The sequence below is a fragment of the Pagrus major genome, chromosome 11, assembly GCF_040436345.1.
Source record: "Pagrus major chromosome 11, Pma_NU_1.0".
Lineage (NCBI taxonomy): Eukaryota > Metazoa > Chordata > Actinopteri > Spariformes > Sparidae > Pagrus > Pagrus major.
Genome location: NC_133225.1, coordinates 32054904 through 32076590, shown reverse-complemented (window position 1 = coordinate 32076590; position 21687 = coordinate 32054904). Strand labels below are relative to the sequence as shown.

Genomic DNA, 21687 nt, shown 5'->3' with positions numbered 1-21687 from the left:
ATATATATATATATATATATATATATATACATATATATTGCTCCTGGGGAAAAAAAATGTAAAGCATTTACTCAGTTCCACACATGAACATTTTTTCCCTCCTGATTTTTTTTTTTTTCACAGGTTTTTGAGAGACGGAAACAAATCAGGAACTTAGAAAGATGATTCTGGTAAACCTTTTTTTCCAGCAGTTCTCAAGTCATAAACACAGGAGAAAAAAGCGATTTAGATCAGACTTACTGAAAAATTCAAAAAGTGTATTGATAAACATTGTTTTTAGTTTTACTGTTGTGTTTGCGTGTGTGTTTAAGATTTGTCAATAGCAAAAACTTTTTAAAAAAGGGTTTTTTGTAAATGTCTGGCACATACATTTTCCTGGTTTGTAATTGATTGCACTGATATGGATCGGAGAGAATACAAAACTTATTGTGAGGGAACAATTCAGAATAAGGTGATTCAGAATAAAAATTACCATCGTGTACCTTCGGAGACTCCGTAGAAAATACAATAAAAATGAAGTTATAATCATTTACATTCATGTTTTGAGCCCCACGGAGAGCCTGTACAATCTCTTCGGAGCCCACACACAAGCCACAGCCCTGACGTTGCCGTAGCAACGGCCCGCCGAGCAGGGGGACGCCTCGAGCGACTTGTAATTGGTCAACTCAGGCTGTCGTTCGGTCATAATCCTCGCTCTGATTTGTCATTCGCACTGTCGTTCTCAAATACTCCAATATGATTGGCTAGTTTCTACACTCGCGGCCCGCCTCTTTGAATAAGCTGTAGCAGCTGCACACAGTCAGAAAAAAGCAAGCGGAGGAGGTGCTATCACAATGTAATGAGTTAAAGCTGGGCTGTTTTCAGGAGTAAAAAGTTGTTTATTTTAATCTCCTGCTGGTTGAACCGCGGAGTTGTGACTGAACTGGGAATTGTACACACTTTTGAGAAATGTAGGTACTTTTCGGCCGCATTTGTCGTTACTTCACGATGGAGGAACCTGCGACAAGGCAAGTGGTAACTCGTCAACGTTAGCTAACTCAACAAACCGTTTTAAGTTCATCATTGTTGGCTTGTAAGGTGTTTGTTCACGCATATTCTGAAGCTGAGCGTTGTGTTTTAAGTACAGGGCGATGTTTAGTAAATATCTCCAATAGTTACACTTGAGTAAAAGAATACTGACATTACTCCACAGAGAGTTTGAGATGTCCCTGTCAGACGGTGCCTCGGACGACGATATGCCCTTAACGTTACCCACTGAGGACAGCCACAGTGGGAGCATCCGAAAGGTGAGACACACACACACACACACACACACACACACATACACACATACATACATACATACATACATACATACCTACTCTCTCAGACAGTAGGACAGTCTTCAGGAAAGGGTTTGTAAAACGTTTTTAGAGCTTCAGTATTGGTCCTTGGTAGCTTCATAAAATAGATGTCAGGTATTTAAAAAGTACATTATGTACAAGATTAACTCCTGTTACCATACTGTACCTAGGCAAGACCCCCCTTGTTCAATCTCTGTAGGGCTGCAACTAACAATTATGTCATGTTTGACTAATATGGTAGTTATTTCCATGGACTAATGGAGTTATCATTTAGTGTATAAAATGTTAAAAAAAATGTGAAAAATGCTCCTCACAATTTCCCAGAGCTCACATTGACTTCTTCAAATTACATATTTTGTCCAACAAATGCTTCAGAAACAAAAGACTCTTCATTTACTGTCATAAATGACCAAATAATGCAGCAAATCCTCACATTAAAGTAGCTGGAACCAGCAAATGTTTGCGGAGATGAGATTTTTTTGCGTGAACAAATGAAACTATTCCTTGGTTATTAAAATAGTTGGCAATCCTTTTGATTGACTCATTTTTGCTGCTATAAGTCAGATAATAAGATTGATTCGAAAAACAAAATGTGATCTCTCCACATGAGGCTCCTTAGGCAAAGTCTCATAAAAAGAGCTGTGGCTTCATTTCTTGATATTTGGAATCAGTAACATAAAAGACATAAAAGAACCCCAAAAGTTGACGTCTTTATTGGCAAGTATGACTTCCACCAAAGTATTTTGTTGCTTTTGTTACCTTAAGCATTATTGTATAAAAAGAAGAAAATTAGAAAAGACAGCATTAATGTGAGTATGATAGTCTTTAAAACCACCTCACCCAAGTTGTGAAAAAAACCCAGCATATTTTCTCACTTACATCTGATGGCATCTAATTATGGTAGTATTATCAGTGGTACCATCTCAGTTAGGGCTGACCAGATTTGGAGCCCAGACCTATTGTGATATTTGAAGGGTTGTTTGTGATACATGATTTACATCTTGCTATTTTTAAATCTCCTCAAAAGCACCTCATAAATGCTAGAACTGGGCGACAAAATCAAATATCACAATATTTTTGACCAAATACCTCAATATCAATATTGCAAATTAGAAGAAGTAGAACAGTCTGGGAGGTTAAAAAACATCACTTTACAATATCCACAGTCGAAAATGATGTATAGTCTCTTATCCCTTTAATGATGTAATAACGATATATTGCTAAGCCGTAATCTCAATACAGTAGAGTTAAACAGGGATAAAGAAAATTAATGATTTGACATGGTGCCTTTAAGCAAGGCACTCCTTTGGTTGGTAGAAGACTGCAATCGCAGCAGCAGTTTAAAGATTACATGGTTGTATCTGTGTTGCTAAAAAAACAAGGCGTGAGCTCAGAGAAAGTCACCTGGACGTCGGTGGTTTCTGACTGCGGCTTTCAGACCTTATCTGCACAGATGTCGAGCTGCCTCCATCCTCCTGCCCCCCGATGGTAGAGCAGAGGTGGGAGCTCGGCCAGAAGTCTAATCCATGCAGGCACTCTGAGGATTACTTGACGTGCGCATGCTAAACAAACACCTTAACTGGGTGAGAGGGAACCAGAAAGATAAAGCGAGAAAGACTGTGAGAAAATGAGAAACTGCGAGTTGGCTATGAGAAAAGACACAGGGATAAGGAAAGGGAGTGTGCAGCATATTTACAGTGCAGCTGCGCCATCTGTCATCCTACTGTACATGTGTTTACCTTTAAAGTGTGAAACAGTGGTGCATTGTTTGATAGATTACTGATTTTAGTGGGCAGGCATTTAACAATCAGCTGTAGAGAAACTGCTCTGGTGTTGCTGGCAGAGTGCCTGCTGAAGAGAGATTCAAGAGGCCTTTACATTTTCAGACACATATGCAGCTCCGACATATTACCTGATCCCTTTTCTATTAAACATATTCTCCTCCTGCTGGACCATGACAGGTTATTACCATGTTTAGCATCCTCATGCTCTTCCCTCCTGAGCTCTCAGTTTCCCCACAGCTCTGACACACCCTTTGACACACCAATCGTCTCCAGCATGCTGTCCCGTCCAGCATGGACTCTCAAGCCTCTCAGGCAGCTTTTTGTCAAAGCTGTACTGCACTTCAACAAATAAGCTCTAACAAAAACATATTATAGGTTACTGATAAAGTCAAAGTAAGCATGTGAAATCTATCAGGAAGGCTTTCTTTTGTTGTAATAACACTGTGTTTATGGTCAGGTATGGTTTAGGCACAAAACCACTTGTTTAGGGTTTGGAAAAGATCAGGTTTTGGCATAAAATACTATGCTCTATTGCCACAAACATGGCTGAAAAATGGCCTGCCGTCTGGTTAAAAATGTCCAGTGCTTTTACACAAAGATAATGGTGCTGCTAGCCTGGATGAGAAAGTGTGATGTGCCGGTCAAAGCAGATATCCTGCCAATCAGTTTGGTAGAGGGCGAGGGATTTAAAGTACTTGCATTTGTTGTAACCTCAACCCTGGATACTTTATGTCATTGAGAGCTACTGTGACTAAAACAATGGGAAAGCATTTTGAGAAAGAGAATGATGAGCTTAAAGTCAAGCTAGCCAGGGTAGACAGGCTAATGGTAGCTCTGACAAATGAATGCTGAACAGCTCTCATAAATGAAAGCTAACTTCTCAACTACCTGTAACTTCATCACTGCTGACTGGAAGATGCAGTTGAGTGTGCTCCTTGCAAAATGTTGAAATAAGATAATTTATGTGAGACTAGTATGTCCTCACTCAAAACCTCTCCGTCTGGCATATGTCATACAGCCTTGCGGGGGGCTGACACCTCTTCAGCACTTACAATAGTCAGATTTGCTGCTTCAATTCATCATTCTGATTATTCCATCACTTCTTTTATCTTCTCTTCATCTGTATTTTCTCTGCAGGGCTGTGATCCTTTCGCCCAGACTCAGCGCAGTAAACTACAGCACCGGCGAGCTCGGATCAACCAGCAGATCAACAAGGAGATGCGCATGAGAGCCGGAGCAGAGAACCTGTTCAGGTGAGGTGCTGGGATGAGTCATACGGCTGTTTTTCTCTATACTGCTCTGATAATCTACATTTCGGGGGATAATATGGCACATTACAGTATTTTGTAAAAAGTTAGTTTTGAACGTGTTCCCAGCCTTGGGTTTTTGTAGTTTCAGCTGTTGAGCAACTTTATCTTCATGGACCATGTTGAAAATAAGGTGCTTCAATTCATCTCTGAGCCAGTGTAAAGATAATGTCACCAGATTAGTTAAAAGAAGTGAAATTATGTCCATAACCGAATATTTGCAATGGTGATGGCAGTTTAAAAAAAATGGAATTCAATGGCAAGAAACTGTTAAGATATGCTTTTTGTGACGTGTTTGTCTGCTTCATCAGTGGTTTCTAATGCAGTAAGGTGGACTCATTGTTCATGGCAGTCATTTTCATCTGAAACGTTCTCCCAGACCAGCTTCTCCTCTCTACCATAATACTGAAAAATGCTGTTCTCTTCCTCTGCGTTGGTTGCTCTTTGTTAACTTGTTGGCTCTGTCACTTTTGTGGTGATGTCCTGTGATGGGAAAAGGTCAGAGATCACTCTCCTCCAAAACACACACACACCAGCACCACCCAGTTTTATGGCTCTGTTTGTGTTCACTGTGTGTGTGTATTTATGTGTCTGTCTGCTTGCTTGTGTCTCTTCTACCTTTTTATATTAATATTTTTTGTAGTCATACAAAATGATAATCAAACACAATTAAAGAATAAAGACCAAACCAAATGGTTCTGGGTTTGTTTTTAAAAGCAGTTAGCTGTCATTCACAGAGCACATCAAAGTTTTATTGGTGAAGAACTGAGGGAAATAAAAAAAGAAACAGTGGCAGGACATCAAAGTATTCTCTCTGAGAACATTAGCGTCATCTTTATCCCCTCCAGCTTCTCTCCATCTTTCTTTCTCCTCAAGTATTTCTCAGCCTCTGGTAGATTACCAAAGGCTGAAAGATACATTTAATATATGTGCATAGTTTTTGAGAACAGCATGAATAGCCCACTGTGAAGAACTCTCTAAAAACACACTTGCTGCCACTCCTTTACTCATAAAGATTCAACTTGTGAGTAGGAGGAGGAGGAGGAGGAGGAGGAGGAGGAGTCACTTCATTAAAGCAAGGAGCTACTTTCTGCCTCCTTAGTGTTGCTGTGTCAGAATCTAATTGCATCAACACAGGAACAACAGTGTTTTAATTGAAAGACAACCCACTCAGGACTTGTTTGGCTATAACTAATTAAGTTTCTGAAAGAACTTTCTCAGCGAAGGATGGATAATAGATGGCGAAGCTACTACTTCTAATTATTTTAATTATTGTTTAGTCTGTCAATTATTTCATTCTATAAATGTAAAGGAATTGTGACAAAATGCCCCCAAGGTGTTTAAGGTGACGTCTTCAAATGGGTGTGTTTGTGGTCAAAATTCTGAAAATATAAATTTAATAAGGATATGAAACTAGAATTAAAATTATGAACTTTTTTGATAATTTATTCATCATAATTTTTCAAGCAAAAAACCCACTTATGACCTCATTCTAGCTTTTTAAATGTGATGATTTATGGCCTCTCTTTGTCTTACGTAAACTATATACCTTTTGTGTTTTGGACTGTCCATTGGAAAACAAAATAATTTGAAGATTTTACTTTGAGCATTAGTAAACTGATGATTCTTATTTATTTTTTTTTTGCCAATTTCTGACATTTTACAGACAAACCTGTTTATCAAGAATACAGATGAATAAAAATACTCATTAGGTTAAAGTTTTGTTTTTTTTAAAGAACATTTTAAAACCGCAGACCAAAGCGAAATCTGTAGAGAGAAAAACATGTCACAGAGAATCAAAGATCAACACAAGAAATATACAGAGCACAGAAAAACACCAACACATCAAAACAAGCAGCCTGTACAGATCAGGAGGGTTCAATGGCTTATACAGTATGTAAAGGTATGTTTTGAGCCGAGACTTGAATGAGTCGACTGGGGGCAGATGTGATCGACAAGGGCAGGCTGTAAACAGAGTAAAGCAGAGAAGAGCAACAAATCCTCACCTGTTAGAGGCTGGAACCAGTGAATATTTGGCATACCCACTGACTAAAACAATTTTGAATCATCAAAGTTGTGAATAGTTTTTTCTTCAACTAATTGTATCAGCTCTAATAGGCAGACTTGACTAATTCTTTATTCTTTCCTATCTTTCTCCACTTCTGACTGGATTCTGGCTGTTATCCTAAAAGGTGATGACTCAGTTTAGGGGAAATAAAACAAGCACTCCGGCCCTTTCTATTGGGACGGTAGGTCACACAGACAAAGAGGACCCCCCCACACAGCCCGACGGCCTGTAATCAGCCGGCTTTGTGTCCACCTCCTGTCCTGTTCCCATGCAGAGATTCCCAACAGAGCCCCAGAAGCTCATCCCCCACTTATTTGTCTGGCACAGTCAGACCTTTTTTTTTTTTTTGTCTGTCCTCCTCTTTTCCGGTGAACTGTAATAGTACACACACACACACACACACACACACACACACACACACACACACACACACACACAATGTAACAAAGTGTCTCGCTTTCGTTTTCACCTCACTCACTCTGAAACTGTTCTGGAACTGGGTCGTGGGTAGGGAGGGTGGGGGGTTGGGGGGTTAAGATGCTAATTACAGATGAAAGAGGGGTTGTAACTCATCAGGGTTTGTGATTGGCTGATGAAGACGTAATGCATGTTGCAGAGTGGGAATTCAGCTGAGGGGCAGTAACAAGTTTAATCCTGGTCTACATGTCAGTTGGTTTGTTATTACAAAAATATGAGAAGTTTTCAGCTCCTCAGTCTCCTCAGTCAGTCAGTGCGTACACTCAGAGGAAGAAACTAATTTTTCTCTCCACAGCTGTTGTGCGTGCAAGTGGGTGTGTGTGAAGGGGATATTTGGCAGCCCATTTAAAGCTGACTAATCAGATTGCCCTTGGCTTGATCCTAGATATAGGTGTGTGTGTGTGTGTGTGTGTGTGTGTGTGTGTGTGTGTGTGTGTGTGTGTGTGTGTGTGTGTGTGTGACTGAGGGAGGGAGGGACTGACAGATGAAGAGAGAAGTGAAGGTAAAGTGGTCTAACTGGACAGATTAACATTACTTACAGTAGCTCAGAGGTGAGCTTCAGCTGCATGTTTGAGCCCAGTTTGGTCATGTGTCCTGGAATTACAACTTTCACTTTCTACACTAGACACTGGTTTTCATGACAAAAACAATTGAAAATACTGTTTTTAAACATCTGCCTCCTAAAAGGTCTGTACAATTTATCATGTCTATTTATATTTACTGTACATACATATGCAGTGGTGGGAAGTGACAGTGGCAACCATTTGGAGAAACTGACAACCAGTTTTTGGCCCTTGGCAACCACTTTTGCTTTAGCAAGCAGCAAATGTGGACCTAAAAATAAAAAGTGTTTATATTTGCTGCATGAGTGATTTTTGAATATTGCTCTCACAGTCAGAACCAGAACCAGACTGCACCACATGTGTGTTGGTGTGTTTACTCTTGTGCACACAGGCATCTGTTTGAGAGACAGAGGTGAACAAGCATTGACTTGCTGGATTCACTTTCGAGAGATCTTTGATGAACATAACAACAGCTGCGCTACTGGTGTTTTGTGTAGGACTATTTTCTGCTGAATATTTTTTCCTCCTGAATGTCTTTTTCCCACTCGCTATCACACATGGAAATTGTGTTTTCTCCAGAATTGTTTTTTTTCCGCTTGGTTACGCAAATAAAAATAAAAGCATTTTGCCTCTTTGAAAAAAAAAAATCTCTTGGTTTTAAAGACATTTTCACAGATATAAAAAAAAAAAGGGAAGCAAATTAGAAAGATTTTCCTGGCAAAACTTTTTTTTCCACCAGTTCTCGAGTCATAAACACAGGAGAGAAAACAATTTAGATCAGACTTAGAAAATGGAACACCAGAAAAAACTTGCCCTTCAGGGCTTCTGTAATCTGACGACTCATTCAGCATCAAGACTTTTCTTTTAAATCTTTGTTTTTACCGGATAAAACTCTCAAATGAAGAAAACTATCTAACACTGTTTCCCCTTTGTAGAATATATTCAGGCTGCCCATGCGAAATCTACGCATGTCTCTTTATCTGTATTTATTATTTCTCTGCATCGGAAAAGTGTAGATTTATTGAAAAGTCTGCCAGAATCATTCACTTTTGTGCGTAATATTACTCATCTTGTGGATTCAGTGCAGTTGTGCTGTCCTCTTCTTTAAAATGCTCAGCTGAAATCTGTTCATCACACATTTTACTCCTCTTTTAAATTCTCTGTTCGTCCCTTAGACACACACACAGCTTTAACTTTAATGATAACATAGTTAGGGGGATTTCCTGGACCACATATCCGACTAAGTGAATATCATCAGTTACTGCGGCAACCCAGTGATGCCTCAGATTTCCAGGAACATTGTGTGTCATTGACCTCAGGCCTCCACACAGTAGTTTGAGCTTGCTTTACTCCTCCCTCTGTGATTGGAGGAGGGGTGGAGGGTCTTGAAGTGAATGAAACACAGGATGATGGAGGAGAGGGTGGAGAGATGATAGTTGCATAAATTAAAGAGGCTTTTTGTCTGAGAAAAGTCTATGACCGGGTGTGTTTATGGTGTCATGAATGCAGATTCTCCTTCAAGGCAGCTTTAGAGGTGGAATGTGTTATTTGTCATGCTAAGCTAAGGACACACAGTAACACAGTCGATTACTCATTAGTCGATTGAAAGAAAATTATTTGGCAAGAATCGATTTCATTTCAGTCTTTTTCACACATAAATGTCAAACAGTTGCTGGTTCCAGGTTGGACAAAAGAAGCAATCTGAATACATCACTTTCAGCTTTAGACAATTGTGATGAGCATTTTTCAGTTTCTTGACAGTATGAACAATTAATCTATGAATCGTGTAAATAATCAGCAGACTAATCGATGAGGAAAATAATTGCTAGTTGCACTCTCAAATGACAGTGATCAGTAGCATGAGCAACGGATGAAGAAAGGGAGATGCATGACACTTATTTTATAAAGCACCAGAACAAAGAAATGTTTAATTGATAAATTAGTTACTGAAATGATCTAGAAGTAGTAAGGTGCTTTAAGTTAAGCTTTAGAAATGCTACTACTGATCATTTTATCATCCATTGATCTGTACATTATTCAACTGGTCTGTCCACTTTATTACCAGCCCCCAGGATTCCTTGGCCAGATTATGGAAGGACTTCCAGCTCATCTTGTCACTTATTGTTAACAAGAAACCAATCCTTGTTCTTAGAGCTGTTGGTACGGCATATCTTTTACTGATGAAACTTTATCGTGCAAAAACAACAACAACATTATTATTGCTTAGCCCACATAAGCTAATGCTTCTTAAGCCATGGAAATGCGGCTGGTGTGTCAGTTTGTTACTTCTGCTAGTTCTGCAGAGCACCGGAAGTATCACCCGTAATCGTTTCCCCAGTGACCTACCAAGGAAACTAATGGATAAAATATTAGAACATACTTTAAAATGCTTATCAGTTTCCCAGAGCAGAAGTTGAAGTCCTCAACTGTTTTTTCTGTCTGATCAACAGCCAAAATTATTTTTTTATTAAATTTCTAATGATAAAATGATAAATGATGTGACAAATCGTCACATTCTGATAAGAACTCAATGTCTGGCCTAACCTAATTCAATTTTAATACAACTTGTGCAGTTAAGGAGGTGGGAGTGTCTGTGATGTTGGTGCCTGAACCTACTCCTGCTCAGTGGCAATAACTGATTTACCTTTTGAAGTTTTGGCATGTTGACTAAATTCTAAATGAACCTTTTTTCCTCCTGTTACATTGTGTGTGTGTGTGTGTGTGTGTGTGTGTGTGTGTGTGTGTGTGTGTGTGTGTGTGTGTGTGTGTGTTTACAGGGCAACAACAAACAACAAGGTGAAGGAGACGGTGGCTCTGGAGCTCAGCTTTGTCAACTCCAACCTGCAGCTGCTCAAAGAGGAGCTGGAGGAACTCAACAGCAACATGGAGGTCTATCAGACAGACAGGTAGACGGCTGACTGATGCACGCGCATACACACTCACACACGCAGAAACAAGGCCCGTTTATTATTTGTTTCCTGAATTCCAGATCACTCTCATTAGCCTAATGACAATTATAATTAGTGACAACAAGCATCCATTATATTGTTGTATTCACACGGTGCACTGTGTGTATGTGCTTGTGTACTTCTATGTTTGTGGGAACCTAATCATGTTTTAGAGCTTGACATTTTTCTAAAGGGGATTTTAGGTATTTTTTAATCTGGGCCCTATGTTAATATATTTTGGCGCGTTAATGACTGATGGGTACAAATGGTTTTGGATCGTTCCAGTAGACCACCTCAGCCATGACACAGGCTGCAACATGATCTTTGTGGGTAATGTCAACAGTCAAAGTAAGTCCTCTAAAAGTGCCTGTTTTTATGTCTGACAATATTACAAAAAGGATCCCTACAAAGAGACCTCTTTGTCAAAGATTAAAATCCTCTTTGTTTAACCACAAACAGCTGCTACTGTACATTGCTCTCGCAAAATTCACCAGAATCCATTTACAGAAACAGTAATTTTATCATTGTAAAACTCACTACAAGCAAACTTGACAGAAACAAAATAAAGTTGTCTGCAGTCATAATTTAATCACTTTATGTAATTGAGGGTTTTCCTCAATTATATAAAGTGATTCATCAGATTAAATGAAGCACTGAGTGCCAAGTGATGGCATTTTCAATGTTGGTATTTGACAACCTGAGAATGAGACTCCTCAATCAACTGTGATGCAGAAATAAGAAAAAAACGCTGCGCAGCAATCAAAGATTTTCGAAATTTCAATGTTGATGTTATGAATGAAGCTTGAAGCTTCTATCTATTTGGTAAAGCAGTAAAATTCACTGTGTTAGATGTGAAAACTCACGGGGGAAATTTGACACTAATGAGGTGAATTTAGAGTTTATTTTGACCAAAAGAGTTGGTGATTGTTGGTACAGTGGAAAGATGAAACAGGACAATTTTGGTGAGTTTAATGTTGTTTGTGAGTTTGAATGTGTTTTATGATAATGAAATTACTGTTTCTGTAAATTGAGTCTGGTGGATTTAGTGAGAATGATGTAGCAGCAGTTTCCAGATAAACAAAATGGGATTTTACTCTTTAACAACGAAGTCTACCTCTGTTGGGATCCTTTCCATAACGCTGTCAGACATTTAGAATACAATGGCAAAAACAAGCATTTTAAGAAGATCTAGTAATATACCAGATTTACCCTTAATGTGGGGACATTTTATCCGGTTCTTAATTCGTTAAAGGCTTTTTGGGGGTTAAGACTTAGTTTAGGTTAGAATTAGGTTTCAGTCAGAGTTGTTGTAAGAGGCTAGGAAATTATGTCAGTGAGGGTTCTCATACACACGTGTGTGTGTGTGTGTGTGTCCGTGTGTGTGTGTGTGTCCGTTGTGTGCATGCGTGCAGTCCTTCCCAGCAAGGAGATTTTTTTTTTTCCCTGTGCAGCTCGGGGTCATGGGAGAGATAAATCCCCTGATTACAGTGTCATTAATGACCCCATGGTGTGTGTGCGTGTTTATGTTCATTGTGAATGGGAGGGGGTGACTGTGGGGGGTGTCGGGACTGTAAGGGTTAATACTTGGATTTAGCTTTGCTTATTAGCAGGATGAAGCAGTGAGCCTGCTGGGTTCGGGTGAAGACGAGCAGATGGTAGTGCTGACCTGACTGTGATTGTGTATTTACAACTGTGTATTTACATGTTGGTGTTAGCATAGTGGAACCTGTGGAAGTTCACACACACACAAACACACACTGTTTTTTATTTTCACAGCGAGGCCATCAATGTTCCCATGATCCCACTGGGATTAAAAGAAACCAAAGAGGTGGACTTCACAGTTTCTATCCAGGTGAAGATGGCATCCATCTATTCATATTTCATCCCCTTGATTTATCTCATTTAGAGAATTTTCTTTTCTATGGGAGAAAAAATGTGAATCTTGTATTTAACATCAATTTCCTTATTTCACAAGCAGTGTTTCAGCTTATTTGTTGTGATAAATACCAAATTAAGGTCACATCCCATAAACTGTTAATGCATCTCCTTAGCCCCATCAACACTGCCCTTCAGTGCGGGAATCATGCGCCGGTCACTGGTAGTGTCTTTGGCAACTTATATGAGGAAAAAAATACCGCAGTTACACATGGAAAAGTGTCTGTCATCCTGTCTGTCCTACTGACTCTTTGTCACATTTCTACCTGGAAAAACAGTGTCCATACCCGGCAGCAGAGCCAGGCGCTAACCGCAGTTGAATGGTGGGGATTATGTGACGTGATTCAGAGCAAAAAACTTTAACTCGCCCTGTGTTTGTCACCTTCCACTATTGTGTTATTGTAGTTTACTGTCTCTAGCAATTTGTATTGAAAAAAGTCACTGCGACGGTCAGCCCTCCTGACTGATACTTCAGTGAACTTTCCCCCAGAAAACAGCATCCCTCCCCACGAGTGAAAGCCAGATAGCATCCTGTTGACTAATGGTGACTATGTAATTATGTAATTTAGACAAAAAACATAACTGTCACTTTCCATGATGCATGATGAGTCAGGATCTCAATCACAACACATTATAACTGCATCCATATGATTATAAACGGTTGGTGGATACATGTTTAGATTAACAGGTGGAAACCGGAGGAAACACGTAAAAAAAACACACACAGACGTCAACGTCATGATGTGTACCGTCACGCCTCTTTTGGTTCTGCAGCACCGGCGTGCTGCTGTATGAAATGACACACTGGTGCCGCTTTATACCAACACTGCTTGGTTCAGTGTGAACAAACAAAGGCAGAGAAATGGCCTTCAAGTCTGTGTGAAAAGGGCTTTTCTTTTTGTGAAAAGTTGTGAGAAGTTGCATTTAATCACAAATTCTGAACATTACTTAAATATACTGTATGTCAAAGCTTGATTTTTCCAACTTAAAAAAAATGCTGGAGTGTCAAGTCTTCTGCAGTTTGTTTAAATATTAGAGAATACTTGAGCTTGAACAGATTTGTCTTCATGTGACCGTCGGTCTGTCTCCCTCACAGGACTTCATCTGTGAGCACTACGGAGAGGACAGCTCGCTCTATGACGAGGAAATCAAGGAGCTTATGGAGCTCAGACAGGTTAATAAATACTCTCATACAACTAATGAGCGGTGATTTAGTTAAGTATGAAGGCTGGTTTTCATTGAAGGGGGATGTAGAATATCAGGAATATCATCTTGTAAGGATGAGAGGAAAACTATCTGTCTATAATATAACATGTATATCTATGTTGTTGTTTGGGCCAGGCCATGCGTACACCCAGTCGTAACCAGGCTGGCCTGGAGCTACTGATGGAGTACTACAATCAGATGTACTATCTGGACCAGCGCTTCTTCCCCCTACACAGGAACCTGGGTGTGCACTTCCACTGGTAGGATACCAGTACTTTCTAATGGAAAAGTTTATTGAATCCTGTGATAAAAGTACTTTAGTTACATAGTTATGACAATGAGTTCTGTGATTAGTCTGTTTGAAATGTCATCCATGCTCTGACAAGCCTGTACTGCAGCCCTCTTCACTTTATGCTTTTTTATGACTTGGGGGTTTTCTGGTCTTTCACAGGTGAAACACTTGAATTGGGTTGAATTGGGGTCATGTGACTGCGAAAATATTCACATTTAAGAAGCTGGAATCAGAAAATGTAGACTTTTTTTTCTTAAATTACTCAAACTGATTAATCGATCATCAAAACAGTTGGCAATTAATTTCATAGTTGACAGCTAATCGAACAATCGTTGCAGCTCTGCTGGCCTCATCTCTGTTTTTAGTGTCATTGTCCTGGTGCATTGTCTTTAAAAATGTGGGGGACTATGTGTATGTACATGAGTATGAAAGTGATGATGATGCAAACGTTCTAAATTGGCCCTAAATCTAAAGTTATGCACTTTAACCTCAAGATCATAGTTGTATTTTTAAAAAGGATGCATTAAGATTAAGTAATTTGATTCCTTCTGGTCCGTCTCTCAGGTACGACTCTCTGACAGGCGTCCCGTCCTGTCAACGTACCTTGGCCTTCGAAAAAGGAAGTGTGTTGTTCAATATCGGTGCTCTGTACACACAGATTGGAGCACGGCAGGACCGCTCTGCAACAGCTGGAATAGACAAAGCTATAGATGCCTTTCAGAGAGCTGCAGGTACTGAAACCGAACATACCCACCTGAATGCTCCATCAGCCTTTTGTCAGGATGTCAAACACGAAGGCAACATTGTTTTACACAAAAACACCCAAGTCTGTTTCACCTTATTTGAAAACGTATACTGTAGTTCAATTTGTATCCACATTTTATCCATTTTTCTTTTTTTGATACTTTATAATTATCCTAACATTTACGTAGAGCAGCAGCTAATTATTGTTTTCATCATTGTTTAATATGATGTTACACAGAGAAAAGCAGCACATCCTCAAATATCAAAAACTGGGACCAATTCATTTTTGGCATTTTTTGCTTGACAAATTACTTAAATGAAAAACTGACTCTCAAAATTGTCGTGAATTGACTATTTGTATGACTAACTTACTGTTTTGGAACAAAATTACTCATATTTCTGTGTTTATGTCCACTTCCTTGTGTGTGTTTAGGTGCATTTAATTATCTGAAGGAGAATTTCTCTAATGCTCCAAGCCTGGACATGAGTAGTCCATCACTCTGCATGCTGGTACGGCTGATGGTTGCCCAGGTGCAGGAGTGTGTGTTTGAACGTGTCACACTCACCACGCAGGACACAAACTTCACGTCTCAACTGTGTCTGGCACAAGAGGCTGCACGGGTGAGTGAACACGTCTCTGGTTGTGTTTTGTTGTTCCTGCTGATATATAGTGATTTTCATGCTGTATATATGTGTGTGTCTCATGTAGGTGTCAGATGTGTACTTGTTGGTGCAGCAGACCATGACGCAGCCTCTGATGAAGGACTATGTGCCGTTTTCTTGGGCGTCCATGGTTCAGGTCAAATCTGAACACTTCCGTGCCCTCTCACACTACTACGCTGCTGTTGCACACTGCGACCACACGTGTAAGTCCACAGTACCACACCACTCTGAGCATTTCACTTTGATATATGCAGGCGGGTGTTTACACTGTTGTATCCAACTATTTCCCAATCCACAGTTGGTTGTTTTAATTTTAATGGTCTTTGTTTGCACATAAAAAAAATACAAGAAGACATTCACATTAATATACAAAAAACACACCTACACATATACTGTACATGTACAACTTAAAAAAAAAGAATAGCAAGATAAACAAATTATATTTTGCAGAGCTGGATCTCATGGTGGGACAGCAGTCAAACAACTAGCTCCCTAAGAAAAGTATAATTCTGCCCCTTCTCATATAAAATAGCTGAAAGCCCGTGTCACACTAATCAAACATTCTCCAACCATAGGGAACATTCTTCGGTGGGCAGTTGTCTTAGTGGCCGATCACACTGGGACACATCGCTAGAAACGCAATGCACTGCCACCAAAACCATTGTTTTCATGTGGCCCGGTGTTCATTCCTCTCTCTCTTGTGTTGCCCGTCATGTTTTTCTAGCGTTTTTTTAGACATGCATAAAAGTTTAAATGCCTAACTTTTCAGCTACATGTCATTGCCCTGTAGCACACACAGCCCTTTTGCAGTGGTGCAACTGTTTTTCCGAACGCGCTTTTCCAAGGTGGTTTTGAAGTGGCCCCAACTTTACTAGCAATGCGCCTCGGTGTGATCAGGGCCTGAGAATGTGTTTTTAAAACTAACTGCCCATGTCACATTGATCAAACAAAACAGTTCATAACAAAACAGACTAAACTCAACAAGTCAAACATTTTTCTTCAAAAATGACCTCAAAATGGAGAGTTAAGAGTATATCTACTGTAATTTAGATACTTGTATCTATGTACTATTATGTCTAAAAATGGCAAGACATCTTCAAACATGCTAGAACATTTTTTTTCCAAATATCTGGAGCAGGTCATGGTTATTAAGAAGACAATACAAGGGCGCTTTTCATCTTTGTCGTAGGCTGGAAAACAAAGAAAGACCTGTTTTTTAACCCTAACCCTGTCAAATCTGACTAAACCTCTCCAAACAAAGACAGACAGACCTGCATTTGAATGTTTGAAGAAGAAGAAGAATGTTTGATTGGTGTGCCATGACTTTAACATGTGGCTTCTTATAAACAAGAAGTATCTTTAGTAATTGTTGATTAGGAATTTGAATGACTTTTTACTTAAAGAAATTAAAAATATGAGTTGAATTTTGAGGTTTTCAGAAGCGTCTTCTTTCCGTACACACTAACTTTACCATTGATAATTCTTACCCAAAACATTTCTTTGTGTTCTGTATCTACACACATGAACTGTGAATACCTTGTCGTGTAGTGTCTGCAGAGGAGGAGGAGGGTGGCGAAGAAGCAGGGAAGGCTTTCCTCCAGTTTTACATCAACGTTCCTGCAGGGCCACAACTCAGCCAAGTTTTGCGAGACCCTGAAAAAAGAAGAAAGCTTGGTAAGTTCACGTGCACTAAGAATATGTTCATATTTAGTCCAAATTCACAGCAGTGGAGACGTCAGGTAGCTGCTGTGAGTTGCAGTTCTATGGAGTTAACCTTTGTGCAAACATCAGGGACGCTATTTTTAAAAACACTGTCTTCAGGTAAAGCTCACCTGCGGCGTGCAGTCATCAGACATGAGGAGGCCATGCGTGTCCACGGTCTGTGTAAGATCCTGAGGAAGATGGACATCCTGCAGGACGTGCTGTCTCTCACGCACAAACGCTCTTTGGACAAGTACTCGGAGCTGGACAGAGAGGATGACTTTGATGAAACCGCAGAGGCTCCAGAGATACAGTGTAAGTATCTGACTCATGTCTTATCAATAATATGCAATGGTTAAATGGCAGGAAGTGATTGTGGTGTCTTCTCTTGTCAGCTCACACCCATCAAAAAACAGACATCACTCCACCAAACTTCTCTACAGTCCAAGTCACTGATATCTTCCAAAAACTGGTAAGACATGTTCATATTCCAATTACAAATTGTAGTCCTGGTACTTGATTTGAAGATGAAATGTTGCTGTGCTGCAGGGGCCTCTGTCAGTGTTCTGTGCTCGGGCTCGCTGGGGCCCCATACGAGTGATCTGCCTGCAGAGGGGAGAGGGTGGCCTGGGACTCACACTCAGAGGGGACTCCCCCGTCCTGGTGGCTGGAGTGGTGCCTGGAGGCTGTGCAGCGGTAAGAACATCCAGACTTCATCTGCATCGGTTACAGTAGTCAGCTCAGTGTTCGGAAGTACCAAAGCCCTTTTTTCTGGTGATCCATTTTCTAGGTCTGATCTAAATTGTTTTCTCTGCTGTGTTTATGACTTGGTGGGGGAAAAAGGTTTTACCAGGACATGAAAACAGAGTGGAAATCTTTTTTTCCAGGAGACTTGTGAAACCAATTGGTGGGAAAAAAACTTGGTTTCTCTGAACTGAGTGGATTTTTTTTTCCTTTGAGAATGTTTAATAATCATATGTAAATATGAAAAGAAAATTCAGCCCAAAAATATTCAGAAGACCTTTTTTTTCACCTGAAAATTTTATTTTTTTCCCAGGAGAAAAAAAAAAGTGTGAAACATGGGGTAGGGTGGAGGACTTCAGCCTCTTGTGGTCAAAATGAGTATTACACAAACAAATTAATACAAAAATTTCACCAGAAGAAATTAATTTCTTCACTTGCCCATCAGGGCTTCCATACATAAAGGCAGAATCTCTAGACAAATTCACAAATGTGAATTGGTCTGGGAAATCAATTTGTTTTAGATTTTCAAGAAGTGTTGTCAACAGTCCAAAATGCTTCTGGATTGGATTGGACAGACATACAGCCAATTAGAGCAATGAAACATGTGACATAGTGCTAAGCCAGTTAAAGCTACTGAAAGGAACTTTTTAAGCTTGCTAACTTGTTTGTGTTTGTGTTGGTGTCACACAGACTCAGTTTGGCCGAAAGTCACCAGTTGATACAGTCATTCTTCTCAGTAGTGCACTTGCCGTACAAAAGTTGAAACAGACTTTTAAATTAGGTCTCGTAGATCTAATGAGTGAAGATCTATCAAACTGATTACTTATTTCTCACCTCTGATTTAATCCAAAGTAATTCTGGTTGACTCATAAGGTTAAATATGTGAAAATATACGGAATCACCAGCCTCCCTCATACAACGGAACCAACCAACCCTAACCGCCATAACAAATGAAACTTGAGCTCCCAGATTCGAAGTTCTCAGGCTTTCATAAAGGAGACACCAAAACAAATTTCTATAGTAACTCTTAAACTATTGTTTAAACTGTGCAGCCTGAGTGAGGACAGTTATACAGTCTATCTGTAGTTCAGACAAACTTTAACATAGTAGATGAATGATGATTGGTTGGAAATATCTCACATTTTAGTGATTGACACATGATGTTTGTGTGTTTGCAGGAGGCGGGACTGAGGGAAGGAGACTACATAGTAGCAGTGGACGGACAGGACTGTAAATGGGCCAAACATGGCGAGGTGGTCAACATGTTGAAGACCTGCAGCGATAGAGGAGTGGAGCTCAGTGTGGTCACACTACACTCACATGAATCACAGGTAAGTAAGTGTGTGTGTGTATTTGGGATGTCAGTGGCTGCTGTTTCAATATGTGTGCTTACCTGTGTAGTGACCAATACTTTACCTGTGTGTGTTAGCAAGTGGAGAGGAGAGCCATCATGCTGTCCCACGGCAGCGACAAAGAAAACACTCGGCAGCGTCTGCTAGGTGGAGGTAAAGGCCAGAGCTCCGCCTCTTTGTTGAACTGGAACAGGAAGAAGAAGAGGGAAGGCAGCGGTGTCACCAAGAGACTAGGAAGCACTTTCAGTTTGTCGTTTGGAAGCATCAGAGACGCAGAGGCCATGTACTGAGACAGGACTGCACAGGAACCACTCAGGGAATCACAGCAGTGAAGCACACAGTATGATTGGGACCACGTTCAGACCAGCTGCAGTGCTGCACCAGGAAACACCAGCAGGGGCTGCCGCTGCTGCAGCAGAGTGCTCTGATATGAGAGCACAAGCGTAGCCAAGTTAAAATGTGCTACAGCATGGTCCAATGTATCTGGCAACTTTGTCGTGGAAGCACACATACCAGGTAGAACAACCTCAAAGTATGGTACACGAGGAGCTTAGTAATCACATTCTGTATCTTCTAATGCACCTCGATTATTTCTGTCCATAGAATGACGCTTGTCATGACACAATGACACCAGACACAGCAGACACAATCTGTAGTGAAAATTTAGAGACTTTACTGAACTCTCCTTCTACTCAACTTTACACAAAATGTGTATTGAAATTAATGTAACTTAACTAAAATATTGAAAGGGCAAAGCAGAATTAACGAGCATGCACCAAATTTCTTGTGTCTTATGTTATCCTGAAATGGTCACCTGTTGAACCACTGAAGTGCCCCACAAACCATCTGAAACTTATTGATTAGGTTCAGTTTATCCTCTGATACTTCACCAGGAAGTATGATGTTGGACTCGTCCTCAGATCAGTATTTTGGAGAGTATTATTGTGTTTAGTTTTCTCATTTTTAGATGAATTAAAGCACTTCAGAGGTTTTTTTGTAGTTTGGTATTTTTAATACACTGTGAATATTGAAAAGGACAAATCTCTTGTTAACAATGTGGTTGTGACTTGGCATTACAATAATGAACATGACATACATTGACAGGTTGTGTGTGAGAACGTGAACGGTTGTTGAAGTCCAGCCACTGTACTGTGAGTTACAGTCAGCCAATATTAGGAACAATGGATGAAGATGTTAGTGAGAAAAATGTTTATTTTAATTAACATTGTTTGAACTTTTTGTAAGATTTTGATACGACTAGAATTCAGAGAATTGTAGCACATTATTGTTTGATCCAGCTAAAACTTACTGCTGTCTGTTTTTGTTTTGTTTGTGCCATTTGTGATCCACAGTGACGAGTACGAAAAGCCAGAGGAGACGAACACAGTTGTTTCTCACGATCTTTGTTTTGGTTTCCTGTATTGATTTTTAAAAAAAATAATGATTACAAAAGCTAGGGTTGAGAATTTATGCCATGATTGCAAAATAGCAAGATAATCATGACAGTAATTTCTGATTTGAAGAAAACAAACTTGTCATGTTGTGACGACAAAGTGACAGACAAATCTTCCTATGACGCCCTCCTCAGTTCTCTGTACTCTGTGTGTGAGTAAGTAAATGTTTGTCAGGAGGAATAATTTTTTCTTTGTGTTTGTGACTGAATATCTGAACATCCCTCAATGACTGCATCTGGGGATTTGCACAGTATTTTTTAATGTGTAAATAAAGTAAAAGTCAATTATTATCAGCTTCAACTCTTTGAATGTTCTTGACATGCTGCGACAAGTACGTCACTCTAGCTTAAAATGATAGCATACAGTAAATTGACCTACAGACAAGGACTCTTAAATAATTTACAGCTCTGATGATGTTTCCTGCCTGCATTCATCCACAGCACTGACATTTGTATTACACACGTTAATACCAGGTCTTATTTTTTTTTATCCATCCAAACACATTGTTTTAAATCACAATTTGACATCACGTCATTGATTCAGATGTAGTTCATTCACACTACTACTTTAAGTTTTGGGTTACTAGCGGTAGTAGGAGCCAACGTTTACATTTTTATGAGGTTGTTGGCTTTAATTAGATATTACAGATTACCAATGATAGAATGTAACTAAGTAAATGTACCCAAATACTGAACTTAAGTATAATTTTGAGGTACCTGTACTTATTTTCTGCTACTTTATACCTCTACTCCACTACATTTATTTGATAACTTTGGTTACTTTACAGGTAACATGCTGCAGACCTTTATTTATTTTATCTGCAATCAAATAAAAAAAGGACGATAATCAGTTAACCCATAGTATACATTAAATGCATACATGTAAATGTATATAAATAATTTACTTTTAATGCTACATTTATTGTTAGAAAAAAAATACTTTTGATGCTTCAGTTCATTAAATATCTTACTCAAATATAATAATATACTTAAATATCTTACTCAAGCACTATCTGTATGGGTGACTTTCACTTTAACCAAAGTAATATTTTAACACACTGAAGACATTGACTTCAGTATGACTTGGACTCTTTTTACAACACTGCA

At 39.5% G+C, this 21687-nt stretch overlaps 1 protein-coding gene across 1 annotated transcript; it reads left to right on the top strand.

Moving 5' to 3' along the window:
* Positions 1-860: 860 nt before the first annotated feature.
* rhpn1 (rhophilin, Rho GTPase binding protein 1) lies at positions 861-20815 on the top strand. Its single transcript, XM_073476807.1, has 16 exons — positions 861-1011; positions 1197-1286; positions 4265-4380; positions 10320-10448; positions 12267-12342; positions 13522-13599; positions 13767-13891; positions 14488-14654; positions 15101-15288; positions 15377-15533; positions 16879-17004; positions 17152-17346; positions 17427-17503; positions 17581-17727; positions 18954-19114; positions 19216-20815. Exons 1-16 carry the CDS (start codon positions 988-990, stop codon positions 19415-19417), a joined length of 2058 nt encoding a protein of 685 aa, XP_073332908.1. The 5' UTR covers positions 861-987; the 3' UTR covers positions 19418-20815.
* Positions 20816-21687: the final 872 nt, after the last annotated feature.

Bases quoted from the DNA above. Each gene is read 5' to 3' on its own strand.
- rhpn1 (XM_073476807.1), top strand. From the start codon at position 988: ATGGAGGAACCTGCGACAAGGCAA. The intron at 1,012-1,196 runs GTGGTAACTCGT...CTCCACAGAGAG, and splicing joins AGGAACCTGCGACAAGGCAA to TTTGAGATGTCCCTGTCAGA. The intron at 4,381-10,319 runs GTGAGGTGCTGG...GTGTGTTTACAG, and splicing joins GGAGCAGAGAACCTGTTCAG to GGCAACAACAAACAACAAGG.